General features: G+C 48.2%; 4 protein-coding genes across 4 annotated transcripts; 1 reads left to right on the forward strand and 3 right to left on the reverse strand.

The window, feature by feature from the left end:
* Positions 1-5,199: 5,199 nt before the first annotated feature.
* ASPBRDRAFT_37754 (uncharacterized protein) lies at positions 5,200-5,916 on the reverse strand (the record flags this gene model as incomplete). Its single annotated transcript, XM_067623793.1, has 2 exons — positions 5,862-5,916; positions 5,200-5,789 (listed from the first exon to the last, which is right to left on the reverse strand). A coding segment is annotated over exon 2 (167 nt), but the record flags the coding sequence as incomplete, so codon positions are not given.
* Positions 5,917-9,114: 3,198 nt separating this feature from the next.
* ASPBRDRAFT_51222 (uncharacterized protein) lies at positions 9,115-9,825 on the forward strand (the record flags this gene model as incomplete). Its single annotated transcript, XM_067626690.1, has 1 exon — positions 9,115-9,825. One exon carries the CDS (start codon positions 9,115-9,117, stop codon positions 9,823-9,825), a length of 711 nt encoding a protein of 236 aa, XP_067482719.1.
* Positions 9,826-12,713: 2,888 nt separating this feature from the next.
* Positions 12,714-15,382, reverse strand: ASPBRDRAFT_370343 (Iwr1 domain-containing protein). Its single transcript, XM_067623634.1, has 3 exons — positions 14,864-15,382; positions 13,375-14,730; positions 12,714-13,303 (listed from the first exon to the last, which is right to left on the reverse strand). The coding sequence occupies exons 1-3, from the start codon at positions 14,928-14,930 to the stop codon at positions 13,095-13,097; spliced, it is 1,632 nt and encodes a 543-aa protein (XP_067482720.1). The 5' UTR covers positions 14,931-15,382; the 3' UTR covers positions 12,714-13,094.
* A 452-nt stretch (positions 15,383-15,834) lies between these two features.
* Positions 15,835-18,336, reverse strand: ASPBRDRAFT_117631 (putative differentiation regulator (Nrd1); the record flags this gene model as incomplete). The annotated part of the gene is made up of 1 exon (XM_067617109.1): positions 15,835-18,336. One exon carries the CDS (start codon positions 18,334-18,336, stop codon positions 15,835-15,837), a length of 2,502 nt encoding a protein of 833 aa, XP_067482721.1.
* Positions 18,337-18,345: the final 9 nt, after the last annotated feature.

Raw genomic sequence — 18,345 nt, forward strand, 5'->3', positions numbered from 1 at the left:
CCTCCCCCCCCCCTCTCACCCCCACACCCATGGGCGCTGTAAATGTAACGCTGTGCTACAGTTGCCTGACCGCTCGAGGGAGATGATCACTGCATTGCAGCATCTTGATGCATAACCTTCAATAAGAATGTGATTATAGGCAGTTATTCCGGATGCGATTAGTTACACAGTCCATTCCAACCCAGTCCCAGACACATGGGATGGGCTAAAATATCCACCCCCCTCGCCCGGTCGTGTAATTTTGTTACGAGTCAGTGTCCTGGCGTGCTCGACGTCGACTGCTGGAATGGAATTGATCCCTGCCGCCCACTTTCTTTGTTCTTTTCCACTTGGTCTCCACCATCGAGACTTGCGACCTGCTGGAACGAGCCAACTACTGACCTGCCGAGCTCCGCCATTAATTAAAATGGGCCTGCTTCATAGGTTGCCTGCCTGACTTCCCCGGCGATGAACCCTCACGTGACCGAACGCAGCTGCGGCTACGCGTCGGATGAGGAGAAGATGGTGGGAACTAAAGCAGAACAGGTGAAAGTCGCCGTCGGGGATGTGGCAGAAGAAGCTGCTAAAGGTAGTGATTGTTATTGTAGTTAGTTAGTACCTTGTCGTCTGGATCATTCATCGTTACAGCAAGTGCGACCTTTCGTTGCGACTTGCTAGCTGTCGCAGAGCAAGCAATGGCCAGCTTGTCCTTATGGAGACATGCCCCGGAATAGTTACCCCCCTCCACTCCAGTCCAGCTTAGTTCTCCTGTTGCTCATGTACGGAGCAGAGCTGGGGACGAAGGGATTTGTGACACTCTGGGATAGGATCTACAACGGGCGCTGACAGACGGATGATCATCCGCCTTTTTTTCTTTTTCTTTTTCCTTTCCTTTTTTTTCTCCCACCCCCTTAGATTGTATGGCGGTCTGCCCATCATATTGCAGACGGAGAAAATGGCTGTTATTTCCTCGGAACCTTCCCCTCGCTTTCTGCCTGAGCGCATGCGCGTACGCATATCATCCAGATCACTAAGCGGGTGATGATGAACTAACTAGTTAGCTCACTTGCCGGAGTCATATGCTCAAACAACTTGCATGGGGTAAGCCAAGAGGATATGCTACGCGCCTGTGTTGGGTTTGGAGCTTGCGCAGATTGACTGTGCCGCAATTATGGCCCTCGGCCAATCTTCGTTCGGCTCCAATACGTCGTGTAGCATTGCATTGTTGAAACCTGGGACTAACGATGTCCAGGCCCTAATAATACTAACTGGCACCATACAAGTCCCCTTGTCATATGGAGAAGAAAAGTGGCCAACCGATTTTGGGTAATTCTTTTTTTTTTTTATTTTGTGCCTCGTACAGTAAGTCATGGCCGAGGCGTCTCCGCCCTTTTTACATACTTGGGTTGTTTCGCGCTTGAATACACTCGATACAGCTAGCTGATAAGCTGCCGATGGCAACCTTGCCGTTTTCGCAAGTCCCACTTAATGAAACTGTAATCGTCTTGGCTTTTCCTTGCGATGCCAAGCTAATGGACTCGAGGAGCTGAAGGGAAAGGAAAGCGTAGGGAGAAAAGAAGATTGGAGAAAAGGCTAGAAAGGTTTGGGGGCGCGTGCTGCTAATTGACTGACTAGCAGAAAAAGATAAGTGAAGGATAACGGCTACTACACCCCCAAACTATCTTGAGTCATTATGCACTATACTATCTATATCAATTTTCCATACGCAGTACTGTCAACATGGCACCCGATTCACCTTTTTCATACCTAAACCAGACACACCGGAATTCAAAAGCGAGAGATACGAGGATTGGGGTGATTTAGCAGAAGCCCATCCCGTGATTTGTGTGTGCGCGTCGACGCTAGTTAGGATGAGTTCGGGGCCGATCGGCGCCAAACGGAGTTGTGGAGATAGTGACACAATTATCGGTTGTCACTCCTTCTTTTTCCCTGGCCATCATGGGTCCTTTTTCAGGTTGAGGATGTGGAACTTCTCGGCTGAGTGTGGGGGGTTTTTTCAAGATTTGCTTTGTTTGTGCTGCTTGCTGCTTGCTGCTGCTGCTGCTGTGGCCACGGCCCACTCTGCCTAGAACAACCCTTTACTCCTGTGGGTGTTGTGTCAGGCACGGTCGATGGAGGCACCCGACCCGACCTTGAAGGGTGATTTCATCGGCTTCCTTACAGCCATCATGTGCGACATGTCTGATATATGCATGACTTTGATAATACTGATATCAGATCTACTGCCTGAGACTCCAAGCAGCCTGCTTCTTTGAGTCGTAGAAAACAGATCTGTCAACCCTGCCAAAATCCTTCGACCTTTCGTTACTTTTTTACTTTTTTATTTATTTTCTTTTTCTTTTCTTCTCTTATTCCCTACGTTCATGGATGATCCCTCGTAAGCCAATTACCTTACCGACCGGGTCCCTCACACTCCCACAGAAAGAGAGAGAGAGAGAGAAAGAGAGGGATGGAGGGAGACTCAAGAAGAGAGTCCTTCCAAATCGGGCCTTCCCGTTGTCTCTCAATCATTCTCAATCCTCTCGCTCCAGTCTCGTCCGTCCCGGATCGTCATCGCCGAGCCCCGCCGCCGCCTTCTCCTTCTGCTAGTACTCCGTAGTAGTAATAGGCTACTTGTTTTGTGCTTGCTAAAACTTCCTCAGGCTTTAAAAAGGGCCCCCAAACATACCACCGTGCTCACCCAGGATGGATCCTCCCCCCCAAGACAATAAATGGGTCGGCTACTAGTCGTTTGACAAGTGACGGGTTCAAATCCGCGGCAACTAGTGGTTTTGAGAGAATGTCAGTCAGTCAGCCCGGCCTGAAGAGGCTGACGAAATTACTCCAGATCGTTCCTTCAGCGGTACTTGTTCGGAGTGAGATCGCAGTTCGGTCGCCAAGAGAGGGTAGCAGGTCCAGCTATGATTCGTCCCCTCGTTTAGTTGCCAAAATGATGGTAATCCTTCACGGATCTTCAGCCCGCCCCTCCTTCGCCGAATGTTGAATAACGAACACTGACTATTACTGTTACTTATTACTGATGCCAAACCAAAGGGCTATAATAGGTTGTGGTAAGGATGGCATCAACGTGGACAGTTTGCTGCTGACGACCTTCTGGAAAATAAGAAAATAAAAGATAACGATGTAATCATTACCGAAGTAGGCTAAGCAACTTAGGTCTCAGCTTATATGGCAGGGTCTTTAATCTATTCTGGCCTGAGTTTTTATACGTACCCCATAACTACTGACTAGTAGTTGTGCCGTGTCGCCAGTCGCGATCGGGGATGCATGTTACTTACCGATCAAGAAGGGGGTGGGATAAGGTAAACAGAAAACCAAATAGGTAAAGGGGAGACCAGAATAATAAAAGAAAGGGCAAAAAAAAGGGGAAAAAAAAAACAGGCTACATACCCTGTCTTTTGGGATCCATTACATACATTCAACCATCTCGCAAAGTACTACGTCGTAACCGACAGATGAGATCATCTGGAAATTCAAGTATCGAATAAGAAGGGGGCAGGCGATCGTCTCACGGCTGCAGAGGATGTGTTGGCAAAGGTCTGCAGATTGTTATCTGGACCGCGCGGTTCTGTTCGGGATGATTTTTATCGTCGACAGGAACGGCAAATAATCACGAAAAGGTTATAACATGACTATTACCTACTTAGGTACTCGTAGTTTTCTAAGTGGGAGGACCACTTCATAAACTCAGTATTAAGATAAAATTTTTTTTTCCCTCTTGCCAACCGGCGACCGAGCAATTAAACCGAAGGAAAATCAAAAGGATCAAGGATGGTGGTGGCCTCACGCAGTCAGTCATCGGTCAGTCATGGCAAATCCCTTAAGCTAGCTTGGGGCCATCCCATGGCCCTGCTCTCTTTAGTTGGTAGTAAGTAAATAGTAAGTAGTTAGTAGGCTCTTTATGTACTTTTCCCTATTTCAGCATTTGTTTTCTTGTATCCAGTTACCTTTTTACTTTTCATTTTCATTTAATATTATATTATTTTTAAATTTTTCTCTCATTCCAATTCCACCCCCTCCCTTTTTCCCCCCGGTACTAAGGCTCGGACCCACACACATCGTGTCTCCCGCTTGGCTGTCAGGTCGCCTGTCCTTCAGCAAGTGGCCCTGCGCAATCTGAGACCATAAGAGCCAGACAGCGTTAGAGCCTCGATCCTATTCGTAAACCCGTCCCGACAGAACGGTACGCTAGCAAAGCCACTGCAGGTTGGGTTGCTGACTCTATTCCGCACCCAATAGACGCGGCCCATTATGGCCTTTCTGTTGGCTTGCTTCGCCGGCTTCCTTTTTCCCCCTCCCTCCCTCAGGCTCCCCTTCTTCCCCCCTTCTTCTGCTTTCCCATTCATTCTCCTTCCATTTCCCCCCAAATCCTCACCTGCTGATGATGATGATGATGGATGGTCTTGCACGAATCCTGCAGTGATCCTTCCCTTCCATATTTTCTTCTTTTTTTCCCCTTCCTCTTCTTCTGCTTATTTGTTTTCTTCTATTCAGTTTTTCTTTTTACTTTTTCATCTTCATTTTCGGAGAGGTGTAGCATCGAATGAAGGATTGTTCCATATGTCAACTAGCGTCCCCGAAAAATAACAACAAATTAAAAACGAAAGAAAAGATTGACCTTCCTTCCTGTGAAAGATCTTCCCACCGACAGTCAAGTCAGTCAGTCAGTCAAGTCAGTTACATTTTTAGTCTTGCGTGACTCCCGTATAATTCCGTTCGTTCGTTCGTTCGTTCTTTTCCATAATCCACCACACCCCCCCTTTATTTTGTATCATCATTTATTTCTCCGAGTAAAAATGGAAACAAAAGGAGGAGCAAAAAAATATGGCCAGTGACCACGCTCCAATATTTAGATTGGGCTAGCCATTCGAATTATTCATTCATTTCCCGACAAACTGATAGATAGATAGATAGCTAGATAGATAGAAAAAAACAACCCAACTAGTAAGTAGGTCAGTAAAAGTAACCCGAACACAACCGGATTCATTCCAAATGAATCGCTATTGAATCTTCAGAGAGCGCGCGCTGGCTGTTGCATACGTATGGGTCTCGAACCCGGTGTGGAACACATACACATCCCCCATCTCTCCAGAGATAGTAGTAATTTAATTTAGTCTGGATAACTGTGTACCTATACTAGGTTAGGAGAAAAGAGAACATACTAAAAACAGAGAGAGCAAGAGACTGAGAGGCTCGGAGCGAACAGTGGACACCGCGGACACAAGTAGTAACTACCTAAGCTAACTAACTAACCTATCTAACTAGCCTCCCACGGCTCCACACAGCACACACACACTCTCTCACCCCCATCCCCAATCCCAATGTAGATAAGTACAAGATGAAGATTGCTTGTGGAGTACAGCAGTAGCAGACTAACTAGCAGCACAGCACACAAGACGAAACTAGCTCCGGGTCCCCTCCCCCCCATATGGTAGGTAGGGTGTTGTGTCGTCTGATGTTTTCCCGCCAGCGGCCGAAAATCAATCTGAAGGTGGAGGAAAATTAAATAAGTGAAAAAGTGAAAACATGAAAACATGAAAACATGAACCCTGCAATGCTTCGTTTCGGTCGACCCGTCTTGCAGCCCGTGGAACGACCTATCAGGTCCGGGAAACCGAAATTTCCTTTTTCTTTTTTTCTCATTTATTTCCCTTCTCTTAGTAGTTATTTACCTTCTCATGCAATGACAGGGCTGCAGGTTGTGGGCGCGGCGTAAGTTTGAAGTGAGTGAGTGTTTGTATTGATTACGGCCGAATGGATATTAGTACTTCTCCGAGAACTGTGTATTTCTGTTTCTTTCAGTACTCCGTATTCGGGTTTTAAGTATTATGTTTATTTTGAAATAGCGTCCTGGCACTTACATGCGAATCAAATCCCTAAATATCTCAACTTTGTTACTTTTGAGTTAGTAGACAGGAGGAAGGTATGTGTCTCTTATGCTCCTCGCCGTGGGGAGGGGGGCAGATCGTGCGTCAAATATTTCCAGGTGGGTTTGAAACCAAAGGGCTTTAAAGCAGAATCGAGTCATTTTTACGACTCTAGTAGTGAAAGTAGCTTCTGCGGAATGCAAATGGTGGGGAGTATAAATACGAGAAAAGCCCTTGCTGGCGTAACTTTGTTACGCATAACACGGTTTGACACATTCTTCAGCAAGCAGTCAGTAAGTAGTTGTCTATCTAGTTTGTGAGTACTCCGTACTCGCTCTCTCGCACTTATCCACTCAATGTACATCTTCGACTAATGTGGTAATCAGTATGTACTTGGCTGAGGTCAGTAAGCTAAGCCTGAATAATTGGCCGAGTACTTAGTCAAGAGGATTTGGCTCGCCTTCGATACATACATACCATACTTTTCAAGAACGATCCTTTATTTTTTTTTTGTAGTCTATTTTTCTGATTGCTTGGGGTTTATTTGGATTATTATCGTATGGTTATCTTTATTATTATTCTAGATATTGTTATTGCTCCTAAGTTGCGGCCATCCTTCCGAGATTTGTAATTATCCTGATAGGCTGGGCAGGGGGAGGAGGGTGAGGGTGAGGGTGAATAAATGTCCCAGCCATACCGAGAACTGCGCGCACTGGAGCTAGAACTGCATGTGCCAGAAGAAAGCAAAGACGGAGAGGGTAACGAGTCCATGGTACTGGGGCAGAAAAGAATGGGTGAATGAATGGGGATAGTGCAGAAAGATTTGGGGGCGATGAGGAGGAGAATTGACATGGGGGGTGGGAGGGATTTGGGTGATTGTGTACATGACGCTCATGCAGATGGCTCTTTTCGAAGGTCTGCTCCCCCTCACTCCCCGCGTGTCCAATCCTCCGCCCAGAGAAGGAAAAAAAAAGGAAGAGACAAGAGAGGGCAGGAGATGGTGTTGTTGGCTGGCTAGTTTCATGAGGATTGTGTCATCGTCATCATCAGCATCATATCCGTGCCAGTTGCCAAACTACTAAATAGGGTTTAAGGTGAGTACAATGAGTGTAGTGCAAGTAGTATAGTTAGTTACTGGACCCATTAAGCTTGTCAAATTGGCCCGGACCCCAAGCGATCATTATCCTTCCCTCATTATCACATTAAAATTAATATGAGTTTGGGCTTTGATTATTCTTATTATTCATTCCCATTATATTACTATCGTCATAAACTAACTGAGTGTTTATATTAGCAGTTACTATACTATTTACTTACTCCTCGTTCTTCGTCTTTGTTCGTTTGGAACCTAATCTGGGGGTGATTTTTTTTAGGCAGGTTTATCAGGATCGATTCCTGTTCCCTTGGTCCTTCCTTCCGTCACTTTTTCCCCTTCGTCACACTTTTTTTTCCTTTTTCTTGTCTAGAAAACTTTTTCTACGCTTTTTGTTTAATTGTGGATTCTTCATTACGGCCTCATCCCACATTGACTTTTCTGATATCTAATATGCGCATTTCACGAACTGGCCAAGCCGGAATTCTGAGGGGTAGCGAAATAATGAAAGAGAGAGAGGGGGGGAGATGAAATCCAGATTCGAAATAGAATAGGATTAAAAATTCCATCAGGATGAGAAAAGATAAAAAGAAAATCAGAGAATTTAAAAACCGAAGAAAAAAAGTAAAAAAGCAAAAACAAAAAAACAAAATGAGAAGCCCGAAAAAAATAAAATAAGGAAAATCATCAGGAAATCCAAACCAGATCATAAATTACAACAAGCCCGATAAATTACCCGATCCAACGGTGACCCTCTCTAAACTAACCTCCCTCAAAGCGTCCAGTCTGGCCCTGCACGTCGTCGGTCTGCCAACGTGACCCTGTCGCGATCTCCACTTGTTGAACCATCCAATCCATCGGATGCCATTCTTTCATCTCCAGTCGATTTCTTTTTATCTTCGCTCATTCTCTCCTGCAGTTCATCTTCTGAATGCTGAGGATCCATCTGGCAGCTAAATAAGTGGCGAATCCTTCTTGTGCTTGACGGTTTCCAGACGGTATATCCTTGCATATAGGGCCTGTTGGCTGCTATTTAATATTCAATCTTGTTGATTTGGTTTAAATCTTTCATACTATTCACTCCTATCTATGTGATTCATCTGGTTCCCCGGTCGGAATAGTACATACCGATTTACTATTTACAGCCACAGCGAGTGAGGACATGCTTGCAGATGGACTAGGGTTGAAGGGACAGACGCGAGAATACACCCCAGCAACAACAACGAGACTACTACCACCACTGCCACCAGTGGATGAACAGCCCTCCCCTCCTACAAGGCTTTCTCCTCTTCTCCAACCAATATACTACCCTCGCAGCTCCCTGCTGGCGCAGGCGCTACACATCACGCCGGTCACCGTCGTGTACCCGCCGTAGCAGTCTCTCCCCACGACCGGACAGGGGGCGCAGTCACTTCGGCCTCTTTTACAGGCCAGGCAGTCCCAGAGGTTTGGTACGGTGCATGGGTTAAGAGGAACTAACAGGGACCCTTGGCCACCATTGCCCTCCCTAAAGAGTCCAACCGGGAGTCTCGTGCGGCGTTGGCGATGCTTTAAGGACTGGCTTGTCCTGGGAAATTAATCGGTTCAACAAAGCTTCTCATTCCTCCTTCTACCCTATCCACGTCACTTTCTCCCTCTCCCTCTCTCTCTGTCTCTCTCTCCCAAAAGACTTTTGTTTTTTTCTGTTCCCTCTCCCTTCCTCTTCCTTTCTCTTTCACCAAGGCACACACCAGTTGGAAGGTAGTGCAACTGTGTAGAAGCGCCTTCGGCCTTTGCTGAAAGAGACACACCCAACATCTGTCACATTTTTGATTTGTTTTTCTTTTTTCCTTTTTATTTCCCTTACCCTTAATCTCTTACTATTTCCAATTTTTTTTTTTTTTTTATTTCTTTAAACTCCTCCCCACCCACCGCCCTTTGGTGCTGGCCTCCTCAGGTTTGTCCACCATATTCACTGTGGGTGAGAAGTCTTCGTTACTTGCATCTTCGTCAAATATACCTGGTCTCCTTTGGCGGTTGTTTCTTCCCTTCACTGGAACCACTATTTTTGTCTCCGCACAACTTCCTCCACTATTTTCCCTCCACAAGGAGAAAAAAAAAAGAAAACCCAACCAACGCATCTACTACTCTTACTGCTATTATTACACATCTACCATGGAAACCCTTCACGAGCGGCCACAGGCAAACCACATGCCGGCTTCTCGACAAAGCCGTATGGCCATTGATTCTCTATTGAACCCATCATCAGAGAGAGAAAGCACGAGCTCCCGCATGCAATACAGCCATCCAGGACCACAACTATCGCCTCTATATCCTCCCAGTCCCAATCAATACTTTTATTCCCCTTACTCAGATGGTCACCATCCCTACGCAGAGAGTTCTGCATCATCTCAGGACGCAGCATTCCTGCCCTATCGACCTCGATCCGCCGAGTCGTCGCCTGGCGCATACTCGCGAGAGCGATATGACTCGGTTTCTAGCAGCTCCAGCAACGCCCCGGAGCGACGCCGACCTCCTCGACCAAAGTACGAGGAAGAGGAAATGTACTTCATCTGGTACCACCGCGTGGACCTGTGCCAAGAGTGGAAAGAAGTACGCGAAAGCTTCAACCGACAATTTCCTAGCCGACAGCGTCGGGGCTTCCAAGGAATTCAATGCAAATTCTATCGCTTCATCAAAGAAAAGAAGTGTCCAACCTTGCGAGAGCAACGGCGTCTCCGTGATGGGGACTTTCTTCGTGAGGGAGCGGGTCTTGCCGCTGAATCGGGGGCCCCGCGATTCGGTGTGGTTGACTGGGTGGGGATATGGTATCCATGGATGCGCGAATCCAAAGAGGAAGTGCTTAGAAGACGCATACCCAGGTGAAGGAGAGAGAGAAAGAAGAAAAAAAAAATATTGCTCCTTCATCTCCACTTCCTCATTGCACTTGATGACCATCTGACCCGACACATATGATGTCTTTGAAAATTGTTTGTTTTTTGTCTTGTCTGGAAATTCTCTGATACAACTCACGGCCGTCTGAAGATACCTCTCTGTTTTTAATTCCTACTATTTTGCCTTGTCCTTCTCCTTCTCCTTTCCCCTTCTTCTATTTCTTTTCTCTTTATTTACTTTTGTCATATTCCATTTCGCTCTTTATGTCGGCACCATTCAGCATGTTATGTTACTAATACTACTACTACTACAACAACTTGGGAGGCTCTCTGATCTTTACTTGCATACATGCATCTTACAACACATGGCTAAGGGTGGGTTGGTTCTCATCACTTTGTTTTTGTTTTTTACACCTTTCTGAAGGGTTGGTTACGGAAATAGCTCTACTGGGACTCTGGACAATCATCAATTAAACAAATTATTCTATCTATCAATCGTTACTGTAAAAGAGAAATCCGTAGAGAAATGAGCGAATAATTACTCTATCGTTTTCCAGCCGGGAATCATGCCGTAAGGGCAGTAAGTTGTTTTCATAGACTCTTTTGGCACTTATGTCCGATGGCCGAGAAAATGTGAATGGTACGTATGGATACGGGATGGGTGTTGTTATGTTTGGTATTTTATGTATGGGGTGTATGGCGGATACATGAAGAGTAGAACCACCGCCGCAACTAGATGAGATTGGTAGTATGTCGGCTCCACCACACCTACAACTACATACTTCATTCCACCTAATATATTGATGATGCTTTTGTCTTGCTCTCTATTTTAAGAGTAGCAGTGCATTATTTGCCTTTCATAGATTTATTGGGAGCGCAGGGTATATAGAAGTCATCACCTTCAATGGTGACTACCACAGCATAGAAAAATAAGCATAGTGGTTTATCTAAATAGCTCTTTGTGGGAATAGTAGTTATACAGGAAGGACTGGAGAATACATAGACTCTAGGCTGCCGTATCTACGTACTTCAATGTACCTTAACATTAACATGATAATATGGACTTTCTGAGGACCATTACTGCCTGTGACTATAGTTGAGATCGTAATGGAGAAGTATACTCTTGTGCCAGGAACATATACTAGAAGAATCACACATATAGCTGCTACTATCCACACATAGCCTCCCCTGATACTCCACACAAGCCGTCTATTTACTTACCATGCTAGAAAAGACAAACATGTACCGTGCCCTGTGGAAGTCATATCATGGTAATAGGTTCTAGTAAGGTATGTTTTTACATCAATAGTATCAATACTACATCACAAGTCAATGCAGGGAAGCGTTGATCCATCCACACAGCCACTTAATGGGGGTGGAAGGGTTTCATTATAGGTCTATATTCGCTTACATGGTTGATCTTATATGGATGGATAGGATTGGGATGAAGAACTTACTAGTAGCTAGCAATCACATGTGTCTTCAGGAATAATAATATACTTAGTATCTACTAAGATTATAGAATGCTAGAATGCTAAGTACGCCAATGTACACCCCCCCTCTCCCCCCCACACATACTAGCCAGCCAAGTCCAAGTCCAGTTCCTCTCCTCGATATTTCACACGCTAATAACTAATACCCAAAAACCCAAGCATACTACACACCATTCTAGAGGGTATCAATAGAAAATTTACAACAAAGGGAAACCCAATCGCCGATCCCTCACGTCTCCTCCTTCCCATTCCTTCCCACCAACCCAGGATAGAATCCTAGACATGACAGGTAGACCCAGGCAGACGAAAAAGAGACGTGTGGGGAAGAAAATCAAGTCTGCAGGCGGTGTTTGGTTGATCGAAGGATTTTTCTTTTCAGATCCCGAGTGTACATGAAAGTCAAATTCAAGGAAAGAAAAGAGGAAAGGGAAACAGAGAGGTGGTGTAACATGACCTAGATTGACCTGACCTACTTACATAAAAACCTACAGGTAGGTTGTTCGTTATTCATGTAGGCGAATGGATGGATTAATGGATGGGAGGATTTTGTTGCAGATATGAGGATTACTTACTGCATGAAGTAGATGCACAGCACAGGCCATGGAATTTTTCGGCATGTACATACCATTACATCTATACACGTACATACATACATGCATACATACATACATACACCCTGTATGAAGGAGGAGGCCATTGGAGGGAGGGATCAGGTGGGTTGGACAGATGAAGGAGTTGGGCGTGGATGAGTGGGTGGGTGGTGCATGTATGTCTTAGCTTGTCAACGTTTCTTTTTTATTTTCTTTTTCTTTCTTATTCTTGTTCTTTCTGGGATTAAGTTCTTTCCATACTTCTTTTTTTTTATCCTAATGCCAAGTAATGAGCATGACGAGTTCGTATAATACGATTGTTCAGCAAGTGATTGGAAGGTTCTATCTATCGTATTATCAGATGACAGGGCGAATGATATCGGTCTGAGAGTTGTTGAAGGATTTGGACCCCGCATTACTTCGGTCCGTTAGAATCTTATTTTGGAGTCTGTGTGTCAAGGGTCGTGGGGGGAGTGATTGCAGAAGAAGAAGGCAAAGGAAGGAAAAGGAGGAGGGGTGGTGCTGAGATCAGCTCAATCTGTTGCTCTCGTGCTTCTTACTGCATTGGGGGAAGTGGATGGGGGGAAGGGAGGGCAGAGAGACCGATATCCTGAAGGATCGATCATTTCTCCCCGGAGGAAGGGAAGGAAAGAAGGAAGAAAAGAAAGAAAAGGAATACACCACTGCAATTCTGAAACGGTCCTTACTGGCCGGAGACATCGGTTGACTTGGCTTGCGGCCTAGTCCTGTCGTCGCGGCCCAGCTCATCCTGCAGCAGCGATGCGGATGCAGATTATTTCTGCAGAGGCATGACGGCTGCTGATCTTGCGGTGAATCAGATCCCTACGTCGATGACTTCATGGACGGCAACAGGTCAGTCGAGTCGAGCCCAGCCTCATCGAGATGCTCGTCGTCCCCTCGTCGACTGCCAGCAATAAATATGGCTTTTTTTTAAAAGTACTATACATATGATTAATTCCTCAAAACCCAAACAAGGCGTGAGTTCTGCAGAGACGCAGCCACCCGAGCTAGTCTCGCTGCCTCGTTCGGTCAGCCATGCCCCCCAATTCCCTGCCTGCCTGCCTGCTTGCTTCCTGATTGATGGCTTGTGCGTGTGTCTCTCACTTTCTCTCTCTCCTCTCTCTCTCTGTGTGTGTGTGTCACCGTAATCCCTCCGATCACCAGCTCTCGTCGTCTGATTCCACGTGCGACCGAAACCCAAATCCACTACGATGGCGCTCCTCACTGGCTGAGTCGTCAAAGTCGAACTCCTCGTCATCAGACCGAGCGTACGTCCGGTATTTGCTGTAGATAGCCGTTGGATCGTCCTCTTCATCATCCCACGACAGTTCCTCATCTGGATAGTCATTTGCGGGATTATTTTCAGCTGCCCGGGAACACCCGTGGGGTTAGCCTTGTCTGCAGAAGGTCCTGCCAAAATTGCGATCGACTGCTTACCGTTCGAATCTGCGTCCTCGCTATCCCACCGGTCCTCGTCCTCCTCGTCCTCGACAAAGTTCTCCCAGTACTCCTCATCCTCCTGCGTGATGACGATGACTCCAATGTCTTGGCGATTCGCATCGATGCCATGCTGCCGAAACCAAGCCTCCTGGTCCGCATCCAAACCCACTAATGGGTCCGTAAGCAGGCCAGTGTCTGGAAGTGGCTTCCGTATGTACGTGTCGTAGACGTACTCCCCGTCGCTCTCGTCCTCCTCAGGCCCCCCGGGCAGAGTGTTCGCCGCCTCTTCCAGTTTCTCTACTGGCCCTTGCATCACTTGTGTGTCCGAGGCCCCCGCACGATGCTTATTGGGCGTGCGCGGTTGGTATCTCAATGGAGGCTTGGGCATCACCGAATGCGGCCGAGACGGTCTCGAAAACTGCGACCCCGAGGGCTGCGTATAGTCTGTTTCGGTGGCCGTCACATCCATTTCTGCATCCAGCTCTAGAGCCACTTTCTCCAGTTCCCTTGCCAATCGTTCCGACTCATTCTCCCAACTACTCTGATGGGCCGTCTCGGCTTCTCGGTCCAGCACCTGCGAGATATGCTGCTTAGCAGCTGAGATCGCGCTCTTACGCTCCTCTCTCCATTTCCTTTCCGCCTGGTTTACCACCGGCCGCTTCCTCGGTCGTTCTGGCTTCTCGGAGGCCAGAGCGCCTGCAACCGTCATGCTTGCCTGCTCATCCGCTTGAGCAGCAGCATCAGCGACCATCGACGCTTGTCTCGAATGCGGCGTGCGCCTCAGTTTCTCTACTAGCACCGCGACCGCACCATCTTTGCGTTTCTGGACACCACCGCCTGTGCTACGGAGCGGGCTCATTGGCGTAGTGGATCTAGAAATCTGGAACCGTCGTAGAGATTGCGTCCGGCCAGGCGAGGAAGCCAGGCTTTCTCTTTCGCTGGATGCAGACGATGCGACCTTTCGGGCGGCATCGGTTCCACTAGAAGCTGGAACAGCAGATGGGGTTCCCAGCTGGCTCTCTGTAGGCGTAGAAAGCAAGGCTCTCCTCAACTTCTCCTCATTTTCTTTCCGAGCGTTCGCCAGGCGACGCTCCTCACGGAACTCTGCCCCAGGAGACGTGGCTCTTACCAAGGGGACAGTTGCTCCTGCACCAGCGGCGCGGTTGGTCACGCCCCCAGTAGTTGGAAAGACGGTGTTACTCACCGACCGCGGAGTAAGCAGTTTTCTCCGCGCTGCTGAGAAAGAGGATGGGCTAGACGAGCTGTCTTCATGGCTATTGCCACTGATTTGGACTCTTTGAAAAACAAAGTCCGTGAATCGACGCTTAGTCTGATGCAGCTCTGATTGAATGTCTAGGAGTACGCATTAGCGCTGGCAACTTGGAAAGATGGCCAAAAGCAGAGGGGAGCTGCTCGTGATATTCTGCAGTTGAGGGCCTCACCACCAAAGAAGGGCCTCTCATGCAACGAATCAAGGGAGTCTTACATAAAGTCTCAACCGGTTCCTCTTCTCTGCGACGCTTAATATTAATTTGTTCTGGAGGCAGGGACATTGTGCTTCGCTAGGTATGTGAAGAGGCCTCGCCCGTGTCGTCAAAGAACGGCGGGGAGGAAGAACCTCGAGGGTGGTGGTGAAGTGAAATGATGGTGATCGCAGCGGCTTCGTTTGGTTCCATGGTACATCTCCATCCGGCCTAGCGCGACCAGGCGGGTATACGCCCACGTGATCTCCGTGTTGACGCATTACCCAATGCGGTAGCTGCTACAGTCTAGTACTACAGTTCTATTGGGATGTAATTTGATATTGTGACCACATGTCTGTCATTTCTTATGCACTGAGCACTCTTCTTCTCGTCTTTCTTATGTTCCTTGCTGGCGGATCCACTATTATCATCCTGGATCAATTACCTCCGCCGCTATATAAACCCTTGTCGTAATCAAAATGCAACAGGGGAGCTCTATGCTCGGGATTAGTTCCGTTGAATGGCATCACATATGCAAATAAGCAGCCTGAAACATAGGCAGACCCCACCGAACCCGGTCTAGGATCTGGCTGTAAGCTCACCCGCCTTCGTAGCCAACTGGAGATCAGAAACGGCAAAATGGCCAAAAAAAGCAGAATCAAAGTATGGAAATGACAAGAAAGAAAGGCAAAAGAAGATGAAGAAGATCATGCCCAGCTAGCAATACAAGTGATGGTATAGGAATAAAGAAATATTAAAATCGGTAAGAGGGGGTTGCCGGAGAATAGGAAATTTGCACAATTAAAAGAAAGAGAGAAAAAACCAAAGTGAAGTGAAATGAAACCAATACAAAGAAAGGAATCAGAATGGAGACATCGAAGGAATTAGCCAAGTGGCAAAGCAATATAGATGGAACAGAACGCGGAAGAAGAATGGCTATGCTCATCAAGTGGAATAGCGGGCATCACCCTTGCAGCGGCAGGGTGTAATGTAATTATTTTGCTCCAATCTCCTCCTCAGCCCAGCCGGGCAGCGAACTCTCGTTCTGAATGGCCAAGCCGAAGCCGGCGTGACTGAGACCGCCTAGAGCAGAGGTGAAGCTTGAAAAGCTGCTTTGCGGCTGATGAGCAATTCCGGAACGGGGAGGCTGGCTTGAAACAGACCCGAAGGGTTCCTGAGAAAACGATGGCAAACTCACGGCCCGAGAATGTTGCGCCCGTGGCACACTCAGGCTGCTGGTGCTAGCGGTAGCGTGGTGGCCGGGGCCCGTAGAGCCGTTGGTTACATTCAAGAACCCATTGGTCGACGGCTTGTGCTGATGCAATGGGGCCTCGATGCTGCCGTTAGAAAGCTCACCAGTGCTCGCGCCATTGTAGAGCGACTGCTGTTGCGGCGGTTGAGGTGGGGACTGAAGACCAGCCAAGGTCATGGGGTCATTCAGGCGGTTTTCCTGTTCCTGGGCTTGCTGGGCGGACATTTGGTTGAGGTACATGGTCAACGGATTGTTTGCACCGACATTCAATATGCCAGACGGGGATGAAACGGTCTGCAGGGGATGTCTGTGATGATGGCCATTCTGCGAACCCGTAGACCCAGGAGCAGGAGATAGGGCGGGATGAGTCGGGCTAGAGCCCGAGCCGGATTGGCTTAGGTTCTGCTGGAAGCCATTCAACGCTGGGGAAGGTGACTGAGGTCCCTCAAACCCGGATCCATTGCGACCCTGCGGACCTCCATTGCCGGCTTGACGGGGTGGGTTTCCGCAGCGATCCTTCCCAAAGTTGATCTTGAACCGCTTGTATTCTTCCCGATTCCGCATCCCCTCAATCGCCTTAATAGCATTGGCAATGTTGGTGAAATTGACAAATGCGCAGCTCTTTTCACGGAGCGTGTTGACAAGCTCGATCTCTCCGTACTCGGAGAAGTCTTGGCGAAGGCGCTCCTCCGACCAGGTCTCATCGAGATTACCGACATAGACATTTCGAGAAGCTCCGCCACTCACGGCCAGGGCGATAGCTGGCGGAAGAGGACCCGAATGCTTACCCCAGCCAATCTTCAGACGACGGTTATGAATCATGAGGCCCTGCAGGTTGCTCAGGGCGTAGAAGGACGCGGCTGATGTAGGGTCAATGAAAGTGACAAAGCAGATATGCTTATCGGGAATGTAGCGAATATGATGCAGCAAACCACCACGCACGACGTTACAAATCTCCTCGATAGTCGTTTCGGGGTGGATGTTGCCCAGATAGATGGTCCGGTTGCCCAAGTTGTTGACTCCACCGGCTGTGGTGGCCACAGCCGCGGCGGCCACAGATTGCTGAGCAAGTGCGTTGGTGATCAAATCACGGTCGGCCGAGTTTAGGATGTGTGCATACCCAGGGGCAATACCCAAGAACTGAGCTGCATTTTGCTGCTGCGTTTTGGAGACATAGGCGCATCGATCTTTGCCGTAGAATACCCGCCTGGGTGCCTGCCACTTAGCCTCCTGAGGAAGTTGAGAAACAGCCTTCATTGCGTTGCTGATTGACAAGAAATGGACGAATCCAATCGCTTTCTCCTTGACGATCTTGACGGTGTCAATAGGCCCGAATTTGCCTAGCTCCTCCCGCAATTCTTCTTCTGTCATGTCCTCCGACAGGTTCCCCAGGTATACATTCCGTGATGCGCCGGACTGCTGCACAGCCAAAGCGACCGAAGTAGGCACCTGAGATGGTTTGCCCCAACCCACCTTGATGTCATTTCCCTTGATGGCAAGCTTTTTCAAGATTGCATCCGAGTGGAAGTGGGTTGCGGAGTTGCTGTCCAGGAAGGAGATGAAAGCACAGTTCTTGTCAGGAAGCAAACGAACTGACTCAATCTGGCCGCTTCGAACATGGTTCAAGATTTCCTCCGCGGAAGTTTCTGCCGGGATGTTGCCTAGGTATACAGTTCGGCTCGTACCCGAAAGCAAGCCAGGGGTTACCGAGGCAGCGGGACTTCCATACCCTGCGTTGCCCAGGGGCCCCAAACCACCAACGGGAGACTGAGGAGCTCCCAGCATTTGAGAGTTACCCATACCATCCGTCGACATCATACCAGAATATAGGCCAGCATTCTGCGAGGGCTGGGTTGGACTTCCGAGCTGATGGTGGCTCTGATGGTTCTGGGCATGTGATGAGGCATTCGTCTGAGGAAAGCCACCGAAATTGGCGAATTGAGGCGAGGCGAACGCAGAAGGAGTACCCGGCTGAAAGGGGCTACCAAGCAGCAGCTGAGAGGGTAGCAGGGGAGTGAAGTTCATGTCAAACGCGGCGCCAGAGGCGGCCATGTTGTCCGAGACGGGAGCAGAGGTATTAATCGCAGGGATATTGGCTCGACGAGCGTTCCGGTCCGTTAGGCCCTGTAGGGGAATATTGTTGGAGGCGTATGCTCCGTGGGAGAAACCGGTGCTGTCCGCGTTGAGGTGGGAAAACTTGGAAGGGATCAGACGACTCGGAATGCTTGCATCGGAGGTTTGCATGGCGAGGGG

The sequence above is a fragment of the Aspergillus brasiliensis genome (assembly GCF_001889945.1).
Source record: "Aspergillus brasiliensis CBS 101740 unplaced genomic scaffold ASPBRscaffold_2, whole genome shotgun sequence".
NCBI classification, from domain to species: Eukaryota; Fungi; Ascomycota; class Eurotiomycetes; order Eurotiales; family Aspergillaceae; genus Aspergillus; species Aspergillus brasiliensis.

What these genes read in the sequence shown, in the direction of transcription:
- ASPBRDRAFT_370343 (XM_067623634.1), bottom strand. Translation starts at nt 14,930, where the DNA reads ATGTCCCTGCCTCCAGAACAAATTAATATTAAGCGTCGCAGAGAAGAG. An exon ending in GGAACCGGTTGAGACTTTAT is followed by an intron (nt 14,731 to 14,863) that starts GTAAGACTCCCT and finishes GCGTACTCCTAG; the next exon opens with ACATTCAATCAGAGCTGCAT. An exon ending in CGAGGACGCAGATTCGAACG is followed by an intron (nt 13,304 to 13,374) that starts GTAAGCAGTCGA and finishes GTTCCCGGGCAG; the next exon opens with CTGAAAATAATCCCGCAAAT.